General features: G+C 32.7%; 2 protein-coding genes across 2 annotated transcripts; both read right to left on the bottom strand.

The window, feature by feature from the left end:
* Window positions 1–856: 856 nt before the first annotated feature.
* On the bottom strand, window positions 857–16,042 carry LOC113855768. The gene is made up of 15 exons (XM_027487400.1): window positions 15,913–16,042; window positions 14,973–15,086; window positions 14,721–14,792; window positions 14,454–14,497; window positions 13,718–13,871; window positions 12,565–12,630; window positions 12,339–12,418; window positions 11,538–11,637; window positions 11,041–11,216; window positions 10,104–10,144; window positions 9,981–10,009; window positions 9,179–9,248; window positions 8,985–9,074; window positions 7,576–7,808; window positions 857–2,520 (listed from the first exon to the last, which is right to left on the bottom strand). The coding sequence occupies exons 1-15, from the start codon at window positions 15,946–15,948 to the stop codon at window positions 976–978; spliced, it is 2,850 nt and encodes a 949-aa protein (XP_027343201.1). The 5' UTR covers window positions 15,949–16,042; the 3' UTR covers window positions 857–975.
* On the bottom strand, window positions 5,072–6,221 carry LOC113853973 (phospholipase A2-alpha-like). The gene is made up of 4 exons (XM_027484723.1): window positions 5,998–6,221; window positions 5,861–5,903; window positions 5,613–5,738; window positions 5,072–5,247 (listed from the first exon to the last, which is right to left on the bottom strand). The coding sequence occupies exons 1-4, from the start codon at window positions 6,124–6,126 to the stop codon at window positions 5,072–5,074; spliced, it is 474 nt and encodes a 157-aa protein (XP_027340524.1). The 5' UTR covers window positions 6,127–6,221.
* Window positions 16,043–16,670: the final 628 nt, after the last annotated feature.

Genomic DNA, 16,670 nt, shown 5'->3' with positions numbered 1-16,670 from the left:
AAAATATGGGGTATTGTAATATTGTCAAATAGTGCTCCCAAAAGAGGAAGGGACGGCACCTGAAAAATAGCTAAAAATAAAAATACCATGCGTGTGCATCTAACTATTAGAGACGAGTTAAACTTAATCACGATAAGATGACAAAAAAATCAGCTAAAGTGATCTGGATATGAATAAAGTAGGCCACTAAAGACTAACCCTGTGAGTAAAAAGAACTAAAAATGAACCTTAAAAAAATTTATAAGAGATTTCATGATAAATAATACAATCCTGCCTAACTGAACTGTTCTCTCATTTTCTATTTGGTGACTAGCATGGAAATACATGTGTGGTTGGAAAACAACACGGATGATGTATGGTGGAAACAAACATACGATTCTGTAATAATTCAAATGAGTAAAGAGAAATCGATTCTCGGGCTAAAGTAGCTATAATTGAATTGAAGTTTTACACATTCTTGTTTAGCTACCAGAGCTTCGCCTATTCTGGAATAAAGACAGAACTGACTGAATTTTAAACTTAATAAAGACAATAGCAGTGATATACAAATGAAGTTATGAGACGAATATACGAATTGTGAGATTAAAAGAATTGAAAGAGGAAACAGTTTTGGGTTCAAATCCATCGATCCTTGTTTGTAGGTAATCTGTAACTAGAGATCCAAATGGGGATCTCACTCTATCTCAAGTAACATTAAATTCCTGTGATTCTATATTACTTACAGACCCAAAATAACATTTTTTTAAAGCTAAGCTTTCCCTCTACCTATGCAGCTCATTTCAAACAAAATTGGAACCAAATAGATAGGAGTACCTTTATTACAGATACTAATTCAGGGATCATACGCAATTCTGCATGTTCCTATTTCTGACCTGAGCATCTCACCCGTAGAACACATTTTCATGCAGCTCAACGATCAAATATTCTAGTGCTCCATAACTTCAACAATGTCAAACAACAAGATCTCACTTAGTTTTATGCACCAGGAAGAAGCACAGACTCTGCAAATGAGGCAGAGCCATTGTTAGGTGCTCCCTTTATCTTAAGAATAGAAGTAATCAAATTATAAATCTGAACATTCTCGAATGAAGGTATCTTCCTCCCTCTAGCAAACTGAGGACCGTGTCCAATGAAAATGGTCCTCATGGAGAAAATTGCATTGTCATAACCATGTGAACCGCCACACTCTTGGCGCTTTGTTTTCTTCTGCTCAACCTTAAAACCTTCTTCAAGCAAACCAATTATCGGTGGAATCCGGTCGCTTGCTGCATAATGAAGCCGGCTAGGCAGATCCTCCTTCAAATACACCCTCAAGTTCTTCCCATTCTCAACTTTCCCTGAGCTCAATCCTTCATTCATCTTAGCAACAACATCTGAAGGAGCAAAACCAGGAGGTGGACGAATTGCAAGCACAGGACTATGTGTCAAGACCCAATCTTTCGGAACATCAATCCAAGGACCCAAATCATCAAGAAAAATCAACTTCTTATCACATGTACCAACCATTCCATGATCACCAACCATGATAATACTAACATCCTCAAAAATCCCTCTTTGCTCCAAACCCTTAATCAACCTCCCCATCATGCTATCAATCCTAGCAACAGCCTCAGTGATCTCAGGATCATCAGCACCAACACGATGACCCTGATGATCAGGGTCCTCAAAATAAAGTGTCATAAAATCAGGAATTTCATCACTTGGCAAATCAAAATAGTTCAAAACTGAATCGACCCTTTCCTCAAAAGAAACAGAACCATTATAATGCCTACAATAATTAACAGGACAAGTCCAAGGACCCTTCTTTACCTCAGAACCAGGCCAGAAATAGGTAGCAGCCTTCAACCCATTATTGACCACAGTCTCCCAAAGGGGTTCCCCAAGCCACCACTTGGGATCATGGCTACCCATGTAAAACGCTTCCCCAGAATGTGGATCCAAAAAATGGTTATTGATTATGCCATGATATGCAGGGTAGAGCCCAGTAACAATGGAATAATGATTGGGGAAAGTAAGAGATGGAAAAACCGGAATCAAACCGGTTTCAGCTTCGGTTCCATTTGCGATCAAACGAGCAATGTTGGGTGTGAAGGTCTTGAATTGGTACCCGAATCGAAACCCATCTGAGGAAACCAGAAGAACCACGGGGCGTTTGAGTTTGGTGAGAGAACGAGCAAGAGAAGAAGGGGTGTGAGCAGTTGAAGTGGGTGGTGGCGGTGATGATGAGGAAGAGAAAAACAGAAAGGCGAAGGCAAAGGTTGCTGAGAGAGCAATGCAGGTGATTAGGATGAGAGAGAAGAAGAGGGCTTTGTGGGAAGAGGAAGAGGGAGAAGAAGAAGAAGAAGACGAGTCAGTGTTGAAAGAGAGAAGAGTCTGTGTTGATGAAGGTGAGTCTTGTTCTTCTCGGTCTTGTGTTGGTATTGGTGAAGGCTTTGTTGAAGTCAATGCAGAGAGAGGATTGGAACCCATGTTTTCTTTTTTTGGTGTTGCTGGTTCGTCTTCTTGTTGTTCCAAGGTTATGGATCAATGATGATGGATTTGGGTTTAGGAAGAGAGAGAGAGAAAGGGAACATGTTTAGGATGAACCAGTGAAGTTTGAGTGAGATCGAAGGATTAAAGATGGGTTGAGTAATTGAGTTGGGTTGGAGAAGGATCGCTGTCAAAGTCAAAGACAATGTTTATGGGGATTGGTCGTTGGTGGACTCATTGGAAGATGCCGAATACCAAAGGAAGAAGAAGATGCTGCAGCTGCCAATAGGTGACGTGGCACAACAAAGACAACTAATTTCATTTTTTTTATTATTTTAATTTTTAAATGCTCGAATTTTCATAATATTTATTTATGTCTTTTTTTAATTAATTTTATTTTTAAATCACAAAAATATGATTTTTTATAAAATTATAAATTTCAAAAAAATGTCGACTTTTGAAAAACTTGTCAGCAAATTTCAATACTTTTAAAATGTTTTATTATTATTTTAAAAATTATTGTGGATGAATTTTAATTTTTAATATTTTTTAAAAGATCGTTATTATTGATGATTTTTAATACTTTATAAATTTTTTATTTTTTAATTTAAATTTTTGTTCACTAAATTGCCAGATGTGCATTTTAAAATTCTAAATTTTTTTCACTTTTTTCAAAAATATTATATTTTTTCATATATTATTTCTAAATATCATATATAAAAACTAATTATTTATTTATCACTCTTTATTTTCACAAAGTATAGATATATTTTTTAAAAAAAATTTACCAACTATTCTTTATTTTTTAACTGTTCATTAATGTCACACTTAAGTTTATAATTAAAAAATAAGGAAAAAAATCAAGAATGAAAGAGAATAATCGATCTTTCATTTTGGATATAATAAATATTTATTATAATTTTATGTTTTTATATCCTTAAAGATTAACATTTGCTTTAACAAAATAAATTTTTAATTTTAGTTTTAGTTGTTTTTATTTTTTCAAATCATCATATCATAATATTAAATAAAGAACAATTTTATTCTGCACATTTTTGTAAACAGCAACATTAAATTTAATATTTAACAAATAAAGCTAATGAAAGGTGCATTTGGACAAGGTTTTTAATCTTGTGTGAAGTTGAAGCCTTGAAGGGAAGGGTACCTGTCAACCATGTTTTTTTGGCTTAATATTCATCAATGATCGTTCCCTTCAGTATAATCTGTATCTTTTGGACAGCTATTATACCTAATTAAGTATAACTTATATATACAGTAACTGGTTGCGGAAAAGTGATTTTTTTCTTCTTCTTTACTGCTTAACATTATTTTTTTTCTCTGCAAAATGCTTTATTTGTTTTCAGGAACTGCTAATTGAATTTAGGTGGCACTAAGCCAACTTAATTATTCCTCATTTTGGCAGTGTGAAGTGCAAGAAGATGAAAACGATTTGTTGTCTAATAACTTCATTATTTTCAATTATGTATATCGATGATATTAAACTAAATAGTTTCTTTCTTTTTTTTAGCTTTGATTAAGGTAATGATAAACAAAATTACATTTTGAAAATTAAAAAAGGCATTATGATTCGTTAAATTTAAATCTTTTAGGTACATTTCTTGTGCACAAATAATTGTTTTTGCAACGAACAAACTGATTATGCCTTGTTTTGTTTTACATGAATTGGCTTTATTTTCATCTTATTTACTCAAACACCAGTGCTTGACAGCACATGCAGAGTATTGATGTTTATTTATTTTAAATAATTTTGTTAACCTTAATCTTAAAATTAATTTTAAATATTCAAAAATAAATTTTATTAAAATAAATTTTTGTATAATAAATACTTTTAAAAATTACACAATTAATGGATATTAACATCTCCATTTATCAAGCTGCATGCAATGATCAAATTGAAATTACCGTTCCTTTTTTCACGAGGAAATTAACTTGTCATTATTTACTCTCCTTTGCTAATCGTTTTATGAGGACGAAAATATTATTTTTCATTTTAAACATAGATGATTTTAGAGAGTTTGTCACAATCATTTATATAATTATAAGTTATTTTTTAATAAAAATATTTTTAGTAAAAATGAGACAATTTATTAAGTAAAATAAAATAAAAGAATCGGTTCCAATACAAATAATAACAATAACTAAGTTATATTTCACTGATTAAAGTCGATTGCATGGATTATACGATAACATTAAGTTCTGTCAAAACAAAATGTTCCATTTATTTTAAAAAATATATCTAAATTATTCAATATCATTAATAAAGTTAACTGTAAAATAATTAAAATGATCATATATTTAAGACGAGATAATAATAAGATCTCAAGCCCTTCTTTCCTCAGCTTTCTGTCATTATCTAAGCTAATTGCAAACCTCTATTATTAATTGTTGGACTTGAGCAAATTCTTTTGGGGAGACCAGAAATTAATTGTCCCATCTCATGAACAGCATTGTAGGAGATGAGGATCATGGGAATATGGAACAAACTTTGAAGCAAAATGAAAGAAATAAAATATGAAACTCTACCTCAGGCCCTCATTTTATAGAAGAATGAAACATCACTTTGTACTCTCTAGCTAGCTAGCTAGGGCTTGTGCAACACTCTTCCAGCCAGTAGAGCGGCTTCCATCACAACATTAATAACTTCAATTACATCATCCAATTCACATGTGTTTCCCTTGAATGTAGGACCTTTTGAGTTCTTAAACTTTTTCATGCAGTTGATGAATGTTTGGCTGCACTCTTGACTTAGGTAGTCATCTGCATAACACCATCATTAATTTGCTAATTACTTTCATAACCATAACCATAGAAATGAATGTACGTCTTTAATTATATTCCCCTTCATTATTTTTCCAAATATCATTCTCTGAAATTCACTTTGCTCCTCTCATTTTCAATCAAAATGCTATTTCTTTATTTTTCCAACAGCTATATCTAACTAAATGGTTCAAGTTGAGTTTAAAAAGAACCAGAAGCATTATTAAAGAACCAAATTGAAGATGTAGCCTGAAAGGAACTTCACAATCCATCCTGTAAGATCCAACAGAATCTGAAACAGTACAACTATTCAAGCCATAGAATAAAATGTTTGAATCAAAGCATTAATGATGTGTAGAACTCACTGTTTTTGGCTTGCACACATTTATCATGATTCATACAACAAGCATCAAGGCCATCACAAGGTCTCTCCCCAGGGCACCCACTATACAAAAGTCCACAGTACTTGCCATACCTCAATAATGGAGGCACTGCCATTCCAAAGTTGCATTTTTGTTTGTCCCAGAAACATCATAAACAAATTAAAACCTTAATCCAATCAGCTAAATTTTCAATTGTAAAAAAAAAAAGGGGGAAATTATATTATTAGTACCTGAACAGAAGCTTGATTCACAATTTCTGCTACACTCTTTGCTCTGATCATGAGAAAAAAAAGGAGTCAGAGAAGAATTAGGCACTGTTTCTTTGTGTTAAATGTTAGAAATTGAAAATATGAAGGAAGAAGCAAACCACAGAGACAGTGATTCCAGTGGTTTCAACTCCAATGTTGAGGGCAGAGATGGGAATGAATAAGAAGTTGAGAACAAAGGTGCAAGAAAAGAAGAGGAGAGCATACTTGGGTGACAAGATTGGAACCATTTTTGTGGAAAGGAAAGCTAAGTAAATTGTGAGATTGATGTAAGTTTTTGAAGGTTTTGTTGGGTTTGCTTAAAGGCTCTGACTTGTATGAGAAGAGAAGCTAACAGAGAGAGGGTGAGGAGAGATGTTGGAATCCTGAACAAAATCTGTAGTTGGCAGAACTCAGAAACAAATATTGTTTTGGAGTAGCACGTGACTTTAATATCATTATTTTTTCTGGCCCTATTCTTGCTATAATTTGCCGCGTTAATTTTTTTTCCTTCTCTACCAAAAAATATAGAGAGAAATTTTCTCCCACGATTTTTTTTATAATTAAGAGAAAAAATGAACAATAAGATGAATAATGTAATAAAAAAATAAATTATTAAAAGTTTTATAAAAATAATATAACTTAATTTAAAGTGTATTTATTAAGATATCTTAACTAACAAAAAAGGTTATTGGGTAAAAATAACACTGTTGGATTAGTAATTTTTTAATTTTTAACTAATTTATTAACTAAACTTGTCAAACGCATTCTTAATAACCAGAAACCGTCGCGTTTCTTGCGTACTTTATGCACGTTTCTCTCCCTTAACTCCTAAATATTACCGTACATATGAAAGGCCAAGTGGCGATTTTTACAGTTAGTGAAAGATTATCAAATCGTCTTAACGGGTAATACAAGTTGAATAAACTAAAAGTGAGTTATAGTATAAAAAAGTTAAAATGATATCTGTTAGGCAGGAACTTATCAAAATTAAGCCTTTTATTTCACAAATGCATGAAATGAAAGATAAATATATAAAGATAATTAATTCTAATTAAAACTAATGTCCTTTCATTGTTGTGGCATTACATTAATTAAATAACATTGCCTAAGAAAGTGGAGGGTGCATTTTAGAAAGTAAAATATATAACTATAACCGTTAATTAAAAATTATGATAAATTATATGCACATATATAATAAACTATGAAGTTGTTATAATCTATTACATTGAATTTATAATCAATAAATTAACCATAACTTTTACATTTTTTAAAAAATTGATTGCAACCATTGTTTCGTCAACATTTCTTTCCTATATATATCATTCCTCCAAGAAGATTTTTCCTTTGGTAAGTGATGATATTTGAGTCTTCTAAAATGGAGGGTGCATGTTAAAAAATAAAAAAATACAAATATAACTGTTAATTAAAAATTATGATAAAATAAATGCACATATATAATAAACTATGAAGTTGTTAAAATCCATCACATTGAATTTATAATCAACTATTATAATTCTACATTGTACCTTACAAAATACACCTCTTTAGAAGATCCAAGGTAATGGGCTTATCCCAAAGTCCATGAGAAGAATGAAAAAATACAGAAGATTTGATCAACTACAGTAAGCTTGACAGCTAAGATTGCTGTCACAAGAATGATACACTAGAAATAATGACAAAAATATTGTTCAAATTACACGTGCACAATCACCAGGTTCACATATTACAACCATGTCATTGCCAATTTGGCTAGAGAACTCAGGCTGGACCTTGAGATATTCTTTCCTGACAAATGTTGCAGCTTCAGTTGCAAGGTGAGCCTCCACAAATGCTACGCAGCATCCTCTAAACCCAGCACCACTGAAGCGTGCCCCCAATACACCGGGAGCCCTCAAAAGGATCTCATACAGTTGAATCATTGGTTCAGCACCTTGGATGGCACAGCATTTTCACATGATCATCAATAGTTACTCAGACATCAAATTACATAAGGACAACATGTAAGTTTCATTCCTTGTAAATATTAGGTAAAATACTTTTAAAGCCCACATGCACGAAAATCAAAATGCAACCGTATTAAATACATGACATCAGAAGCGGAAGTGTTTTGTTTAATTAAATTCAAAGGGCAGTCTTGTGCTATAAAGCTACCACCATGCACAGGCTCCAAATGAATTTAATAAAGTCAAATGTTTGACTATTTTAACTAACCACAAGAAAAAAATGGGACTGGACGGAGATTTTGCATTTTCATGAAAGGGATCAAGTCAAGAAAAAAATTTGTCTGCTAGCTGAAACCGTGCTGGTTAAGAACTAAACCTCGAGACTTGAGTATGCAAAGCCGCAATATAGCAATGCTTTTGTACACAACCATCAGTAAAGCTTCCAACCTGAATGATTTGCAGCTCTTGAAGATTTTTAACAAGGTTTTTAAGCAATTAATTTGTTCTAATTAGCAGCTATACGAATATCATCTACGCCCACCAATGTTACACATTAAAATTTTCAAGTTATTTAAATCAAAGCTTGTGAAAAAGTATTCATGATATGTTTGAGTAAATTATTTGAAAGTTCCAAACAATTCATCTAAAAAGCTGTATTTGGTCTTTTGTTTACCAATAAATTCCAGATATATTGCGACTGATATGAGACCAAAACCCCAATCTAATGGTGATACACGAAAAAAACAAATTTAGAAAATAGATAGAAAATAGTACAGATTGCTTTGCGGAGAATTTGGAGTTTCACTTGTGAACACTCCATCATGTACTAAGGGCTTCGAAGAAAGCTTAGGAAAGCTACAAAGAAAAAGTTTAGAGGAAAATATAGAACAGTAGAGGAGCCACATGTTCAGAAGTACCAAAAGGGAACAACACAATTTTAAAATCCAACACTTTCATCTAAAATGTTTTAGGTGTTTCCAGGCACAAATTTTAATTTTTGCATAGGATTATGTATTTAGAAAGACGGGCAACTAGATTTTAAAAAGTTGAAAACTGGGTAAGAAACGTTTTTTCAACACATATTGGTTTCCTGTATTTCGAGTCACTTTCATACTAGAGCAGCAAATTTCAGAACATTCCAAATTTGGGGATTTAGGTTATACCGCATTCATAATTTTGAATGGAACTCCGACCAGAAGCAGAAATAAGCATTCCAAAATCTTTTAACTTGCCCATTGACCAAGCCTCAACTCCTGGGTAAAAAATTAAATAAATTACTTGAAAGCACAAAAGGTGAAATGAGCAAGAAATGCACCTATGAAGTTTAGATTTATCAAAGCAATTTGAGTGACGGTACCTTTCATAACACGCATGTTCTCTGAGAAATAATGTTCTGCTCTTTTGACTAGATCTGGTTCTAATTTGCACTGCACAAACAAATGTAGGATTGCTAGATTATGTGAAGATCAGAATTTGGATTCAAATTATACATGACACATGAAAGAAGGCATTAAACACCAGTAAATAAGCCGGAACAAGTAAATCGATTAAACTAACTAGCATAGAAGGAAACCCACAATACTTTTTTGCAAATGTCAATATAACATGCATAATTTTATCAGCATTTTGAACATTCAAAATGGCAAGATTTTAGAGTGCGAGAACCATTAAACTTCAGCATATGAAATACGCCATTTCTACCTTGGAAAACATTTAAAATCCTGTTTTGAGCTTGAATGCATGAAAGACTGCTCACATTAGATGCAAACTATTCAAAGTTTGACTTCCCATATAACTCTTATTACAGTTTGTACTCTGAAGGAACTCCAATACAGTGATTGATGAATTTCATATCTCCAATCAACACATTTTTTTACAGATCCAATGTTGACGAAGTAAAACATTGCAGAACCTTTATATCTTCACATAACATTACATGATTGATGAACTTTGATATGTTAGTGCATAGAAAGGGAACTGTTTAAGCACATTTCTTACTTTTCTTTAGTTCTACAATCTTCAAAATTGTATTCCTAGAATGAACCTATTTATTTATCATGTGTTTCATGTTTGTTGAACACTTATGCCATGCTATATCACAAATTAACCTGGATACGGAAAAATCTGTATAGTTATGGATTCAAGTCAATTCGTTATACCTTGTGAGTCTCATAAACTTCTGGTTCAACTGCTCAGTGGAAAAGCCAAAAAATAACTTAGATCAGCAAGCTATGTGATAAAAGATTTAACTATGTTCAAATATGAGAAGTCAAGATACTGGCCATTAGATAGGATGGGCTCTGCTTTATATTCCCCAGATGCTCTGCAGAATAACAAAAACAATATAAACTTCCTGGGCATTGATTATCTTGTCAAATAATACATCAACTTAGTTCTTATTGTAAATCAGTTTCAAAGGGACCAAGATTTTAATATTACGAAACTATATGGACATATAGCTTAGGGGGGAAAAATACAGGAATAAAAAAAGAAATGAATAAAAACTATAACAACAGAATTTAAAGCCCAAGTTTGACTTGATGAAAAAAATTGATTCTCAAACTAGACTCATTTATCTAAATGTTTCAAATTGAAGTTTGGGCTAGGCTTGTTTTAAAAAATATTATGTTTAAGCCCATCTTGTTTAGCTCATCTTCCACTTGATTATTTTCTCTATACCAAATCTCTTCTTGAAATATTAATCACAATAAGTACTAGCTTAACTATACATGAATTTAGCTGTCATTGTGATTAAAATTTACCTCGATCATCTTATAATAAAACTAAAAAAAGTAACCCAATGAACATTGTGGGGTCCAGGGAAAGTAGATGAACAAAACCTTGCCACACAAAAACGAGGCGCCAACATTACCGTTGCAACAAGGCTCACCCTCGTCCTATAAAAAAACTAGATGCAAACTTAGACTATTGCAAAAATTGATTCACGAGAGATCTAATTGAGATTAGTGAGGAGTACAAAGGCATTTTATCCAGTTTAGCAGTTAACTGCTTCCATCCTCTCAAAACAGTATATTGACTACCTTTTGGACTTAAAAAGGTAAAGTTGACCGATCTTTGATGGCAACAGCTCTTAAGACGATAAAATTGAGAAATTTCCTCAATATTTTGCAATGCATGTAAAGTGAACACAAGTTCTTATAAATACAAATGAAAACAGTAAAAAAGTTTCAAGGGAAGAAAAAATAAAATAAAACTTACTTAAGAAGAATTTGTGCAGCCTCTTGACACTCTACAACTCGCTTATTATATCCAGGGTTATTAGTCAAAGCTTGCTTCAACCCTGAAAGTGCCAACAATATTTTGGTCGCTCTTGGTTGCTCACTCTCTTTGCATTCTAGTACTTTTGGTCGGTAAACAAGTTGATAATCTTTGGTCTGCATATGCCATACTAACACATGAAACAGTGGAATGATGATTATAAGAGCAACAACAATGTTATGTAAAGTTACAATGCTCTTTTTTACAGGATTTTTACAACTTATTAATCTGACAGTAGAAATTCAGAGCAAGTGATCCAACCAAAGAAGCCACTTATACAAGAAATAAGAAAGAATGAGAAGATAAATAAGTTTGAGTGCCAGAAGGGCACATGATCAACATGCCATATGTCAAATCTGATTCCATAACTGATGGATATGCTTCAAAAAATAAAAACACATTAAGAACTTGAGACAACACATTGATCCAGGTATTACCTTGCAATTCATGCACATCAAACAGCCACTAGCTGACAGTAATATAGCTGATTGGTCCATTATGCCATTTTTCAGACCCAAATATTCATTCTCAATCAACCTATAATGAGAAAATTAACATTTAGGAGTGCTAATCTAATATCACCAGACAATTAAGAAATGACTTAGTAGCATATCTATAACCACAATGACTGAAAGGATGAGATTCTAATCCTTGTCCAAAGTTGATGGTAACATTTTAGAAGCAGTTTTTACTTTCCAGCATGGTGTGATGAACAAAAGCATAAAATACGGAGGTTTGAAGAAAAACATTGCTCTTTTCCTAACAAACAAAAGCCCATTCATAACAGGTAGTTAAAAGCAAAAGGTGTTAGGGGGTTTAGACTTTAGACCCTTGAGCTGAAAGGTGTAAAGCCTTGCTAAAACAAATACGTTAACATTAGGGCGAAAAATAAAGACTGTCAAAACATTTGAATATTTCACATTGATTTTCCATATAAATTAATTTCCAAGACATGACATTGAAAGTAAAAATAAAAGGTGTCCCACAATTGTTAATCATCCTACCTTTTATGCTTATAAGTTATACATTTTCTTAATTTCTAAATGAAAAAACTATTCAATGTTTTTTTATGTTTTCAAGATAATAAATGCATATACCTTTTCATCTACTACTTCATAAAGTAGTAGGAAGATATAGCAAAACTCTTGTTTAAAATATGTTATGTCTTTGACTGCACTGATTCACACATTTGCCCATGGCAAAAGAATGCATTATGCCAAGGATTTGGATAAACTTACCTATCATATTCAATATTTTCTGTGGGAGATATTACTAAATTATTTGCATATTCCAAAGCCAAGAGGTAAGCCACTCCAACCTGTTAAACAATGAAAGTTGGAATCCCTCAGAAAAAATCAGAAAACATGAGCAGTTGCCAAAACGTCAGTACTCAGTTAGTAGTAACTAGTAAGAGGTCTATCATGGTGTTTTTAAAAAATAGGCAGGGAGAAATCATTATTGTACCGCAGCAGAAGAGCTTAAGCCTGAACTGTCCAGACCTTCAGAACCACATATGTATCCTGTGATACCCTGTAATATTGTGACAAGGATGGGTAGGCATATATTTCTAAATAATAGGAATAACTAGCAAGCAGTGATATTCATTGCAAGAAAACCAGAAATGCAGCATGTTGTAAATGCAGCCCACCAAAACACCATAAACAGTAATGCTGCAATGAAATCATGCTTGTTTACATCTTATGCTGATGTTTATATGAAACATATTTTAACCCACTTATTACATGCTCCAGGATTTACAATTTTCTCCATTTGTTCTTAGGACAATTTTGGAATTGAGTGTCGTTTTCTAGTGCATTTGCTTATACATGAAAAAAAAATCAGCCTCCTGATTCCAGTACTTTGCTGATTATTGCAAATCTTGGCAATGCTTTTTGTTATTTCAAGCTATTTTCTTTCATTTATATAGTTCTGTTGGCCTGTATGTTCACTGCATCAACTTCCAAGTATTGTGGTGTATTCACATGTCATCACTCAAAGAAGAAAAGGCAACCTCACACCAAAATACAAATTATAATCTTTAACTCATTAGCTTCTTATACTTATTCTGATAAATATAAGCTTCTTTTTTTTTTGTTGTACCCATGAAAATTCAAAAGTTGTTGAAAGTCAACATCAATATTCAGGAATGTGACAACCATAGTAATTAACTCAAAAATATATAATTAGTCAGGATCATATTGTACAGGCCTATCCAAAGTTTCATAGCTGAATTGATTATAAAAACTATGATAAGGAAATTTTAAAATTGTAAGGAGAGGAAAAAAATGGCTTCAATTTGATTTGGTAATAGATTTTCGTGTTTCACAAAAAACTCATTGAAGTTGACAATAACCTCTTGCTACTCAGGTTCATCCTAAGATAACACCAATGTAAAACAGATCGATATCTTTCCGCAAAGTGCACAGTACATCGAACATAGGCATAAGTATGCCTTTTACTATAGAATTTTTAAGGCGTAAGTAAACTACACTGCAGAGTCTAAATATTCAATTGAAATAATTTGTCGTGTTACCGTCCGTCTGATGTATGTATAACACAAGTGTAGCATAGTCAAGTGATCAACAGAAAGGTGAACCTGCATGGCATTATATCTTACCTTAGAAAGATTATTTCCTCTGCTCTGGAGTGCATATACAGCTCCTCTAGCATAACGCCCCCAGTTACATTGCTCCTGAAGCCTAGATGAGTCCTTTTCTGAATTCTCATCTTTTGTCCTAGTGATTTGCCTTGGCTTTTGGATCTCATTAACTCTATCAAATATCAATCATTTTATAATTCAACATTGGGAAAATTACGTAGTGTTGTTTAGGAAGTTCAAGATAACAAAATTATGCAACAAAGACAAGAATAACCAAGATCAGAATGACACAAATGCATGTAAATAGCTCAATTGGCACTGGCCCAAAGTGTTGAAGATTTGGGCGTGATGATGATGTCAGAGGTTTGATCCTCTGCCAGGCCAGCTATCCCCTCCCCAACCCACCTGCATGCACCTCCTATGTAACCAAAAAAGAAATAAAGAATGAAAATCGAAATCATATGCCAATTACTGCTTAGAGAGCCCATCATTCAGCCATATGTGTAAGGATAGTCGGTGAAGCTTAACAATAACATCATTTGTCAATTCGTAAGAGTTAGCAATTATATTTCATCTTCACTAACTATTATGTAGCATGTCTTATAAACCTAATGATTTGCTCAGAGGTAGCACACATCTAAATGCAAGCATCTGGAATACATCACCCAGGATAACTTTATAAGCAAAGGAAAAGAACTTAAAGAAATATATAAATAAATAAGAAATAGCAAGCCTTATATCACTGACCACAGACCTGAACTTAACTTCTCCCTGAAACTGTCCAGAACGAATTACAACCTAAAAGAAAAGCCCCAGGGATCATTCATCAAACAAATGAAAGCATCACGAATAACAAGTTCGTGTGCATAGGGAGCGTATCAATCGAGAATGTGAGAGAAGCTAATCTTAACTATACAACTCATACATATCCTTAGCAGCTGTTAATTGAACAAAAGAAATCTCCAGATGTTTTCTCATATTATGTTGAAGATTATAAATTGAGAACAGGATCAAATTCTACCTGATTACTGTCAGAAGGAGCAAACCCCAGAAGTATTCCCCTATCGATTGTCATAGCTAAAACAGTCCCACCCTGAAAATACCAGAGCAAATTACAAGAGAACTCATTCGAACTTCAAATGAAATTTGGGAGAATATTGCCCAGTAACTGGACAGGTGAAATTTATCTGCCCAGAACCACTGTTCTAGTACGTATGCTCAAGATCAATCAATGAGTTTCATTTTACTATAACAGAATGATATATTAAAGTACCTGATGATCAATGTGAGCCCCCAAAGGACAAATTCGATAGGGAGATACCACAACTCGAACTTCCTCTTTATTCACATGCGCCATTTTAGAAACTTTCTCTCTCATTTCATTTAGCTGCAGAACACATGCAGATTAAGCGCTGGGTATTGAAGAGTACTGGAATGAGGAAAGGCTGATCAAAAGGCAATTCTTCTTCCACTCCCACTTTTAGTTCAGGTACTCTTAACGTTTTTTAATTATTTTCCACTTCTATTGCAACATTCCATTCCTCAATTTTCCAAAGGCTAAAAAATCTCAACAATGAGAAATATTCAAAGTCATATTATGAATTAAGAAGTTGCTGCGCTGAACATTATCCACAGATTGAACCACATTGGAGAAGATTCACCAGATATTCCTTGCTCACAATCAATCAATTTTATTATTAGAATAATCATATCCAAAACTCATATTTATCCTTCCTACTTCACAACGCATTATTTTAAAAAATGCGAAAATGATGTTCAGTTACCGATCCCTATGCAACTAAAGTAATATTCAAAAACAGAGAGAGAGAGAAACTAGTAGTACGTTACTTTCTTCTCATTGAATTTTCAAATCAAACAACGACATACAAAAAAATTCTCAAACATTAAATGATCTCCGTTAAGAATATGTTGCGAATTCTTTAAAAAAATCAGTATCATTGATTGATTTGAAAACTTTATGTAAGTTTAGTAGAATATGCAATGCAAATATCAGCTTCGAACTAAACCAATGCAACATCGTTTCTGAAATAGAGTCGTTTGAACAAACTGTTTCGAAACATAGAATGCGCCACCGCTAATAAAGTCGAAACAGCAATGTGGCCAAACGGTGAAGCAAGAAATCAAATTAAGCGACGAAAATGTGAAGGAGAAATAGCGAGTAGATCTGAATATATACGTATATATATAATTACCTCGGCAACGGAAGGCCAAGAACACAGGTCAGCCATCTCCGGAATTACAAGTGCAAGATTGTTTCTGAGCGACGAAATGCGAGGGACAATTCAGAAATGCAGAGGAGATTGGGAAACTAACCAAAGCACACACAGACACAGTGGTTCGGATGGGGATGCAGTTCTGCTATTCACATCAAAATAAAAATGAATGTGATGAACGGTTGGTGATGCAAAAAACCAACACGCAATAAATTAAATTTGGTGGTATTCCATGATGTGATGTCAATGCATCATATGATAATTAATTATCTATCATCATGCCGTGTGTTTCTACTAATTCTTCTTATACCCTGTTAAATAAAACTACGAATGTATTTAAATTTTTCTTTATTTAGTAAGAATTGTATTTTATTATCTCACTTATCATCATCTTAATTATCTTTCTATATATTTTATAAAATACGTATCAAATAAAAATATGTATTTATTATTTTAAAAATATAAAACGTAGTATTTAATATTTTTTACATTTAATAATTAATAAGATTTAGAAGAATATAGGCAATAATATTTAGAATTATTCATTTAACAAAACTATTTGTAAGAAAATGCTACATTGAGATAAAAAAAAATTATTCATCATATGATAAGGTTTAAGAAAAACCAAAATACATTTTTATTAAAAAATATGAAATACATTTATCCTTAATTTATAATGTATATAATTTTAATAAAAAAGCATTGTGTATTAAAACATTGGTTAGTGAGATGCTTAA

The sequence above is a fragment of the Abrus precatorius genome, unplaced genomic scaffold, assembly GCF_003935025.1.
Source record: "Abrus precatorius isolate BTA unplaced genomic scaffold, Abrus_2018 Scaffold11, whole genome shotgun sequence".
NCBI lineage: Eukaryota > Viridiplantae > Streptophyta > Magnoliopsida > Fabales > Fabaceae > Abrus > Abrus precatorius.
Note: the sequence above shows the minus strand (reverse complement) of the source record. Positions and strands in the feature narration are given on the sequence as shown.

What these genes read in the sequence shown, in the direction of transcription:
- LOC113853973 (XM_027484723.1), bottom strand. Translation starts at nt 6,126, where the DNA reads ATGGTTCCAATCTTGTCACCCAAGTATGCTCTCCTCTTCTTTTCTTGC. An exon ending in CTGGAATCACTGTCTCTGTG is followed by an intron (nt 5,904 to 5,997) that starts GTTTGCTTCTTC and finishes TCTCATGATCAG; the next exon opens with AGCAAAGAGTGTAGCAGAAA. An exon ending in ATGTGTGCAAGCCAAAAACA is followed by an intron (nt 5,248 to 5,612) that starts GTGAGTTCTACA and finishes GGTGTTATGCAG; the next exon opens with ATGACTACCTAAGTCAAGAG.
- LOC113855768 (XM_027487400.1), bottom strand. Translation starts at nt 15,948, where the DNA reads ATGGCTGACCTGTGTTCTTGGCCTTCCGTTGCCGAG. An exon ending in GCTGCACAAATTCTTCTTAA is followed by an intron (nt 10,145 to 11,040) that starts GTAAGTTTTATT and finishes GTTATTCTGCAG; the next exon opens with AGCATCTGGGGAATATAAAG. An exon ending in GAACATGCGTGTTATGAAAG is followed by an intron (nt 9,075 to 9,178) that starts GTACCGTCACTC and finishes TTTTTTACCCAG; the next exon opens with GAGTTGAGGCTTGGTCAATG.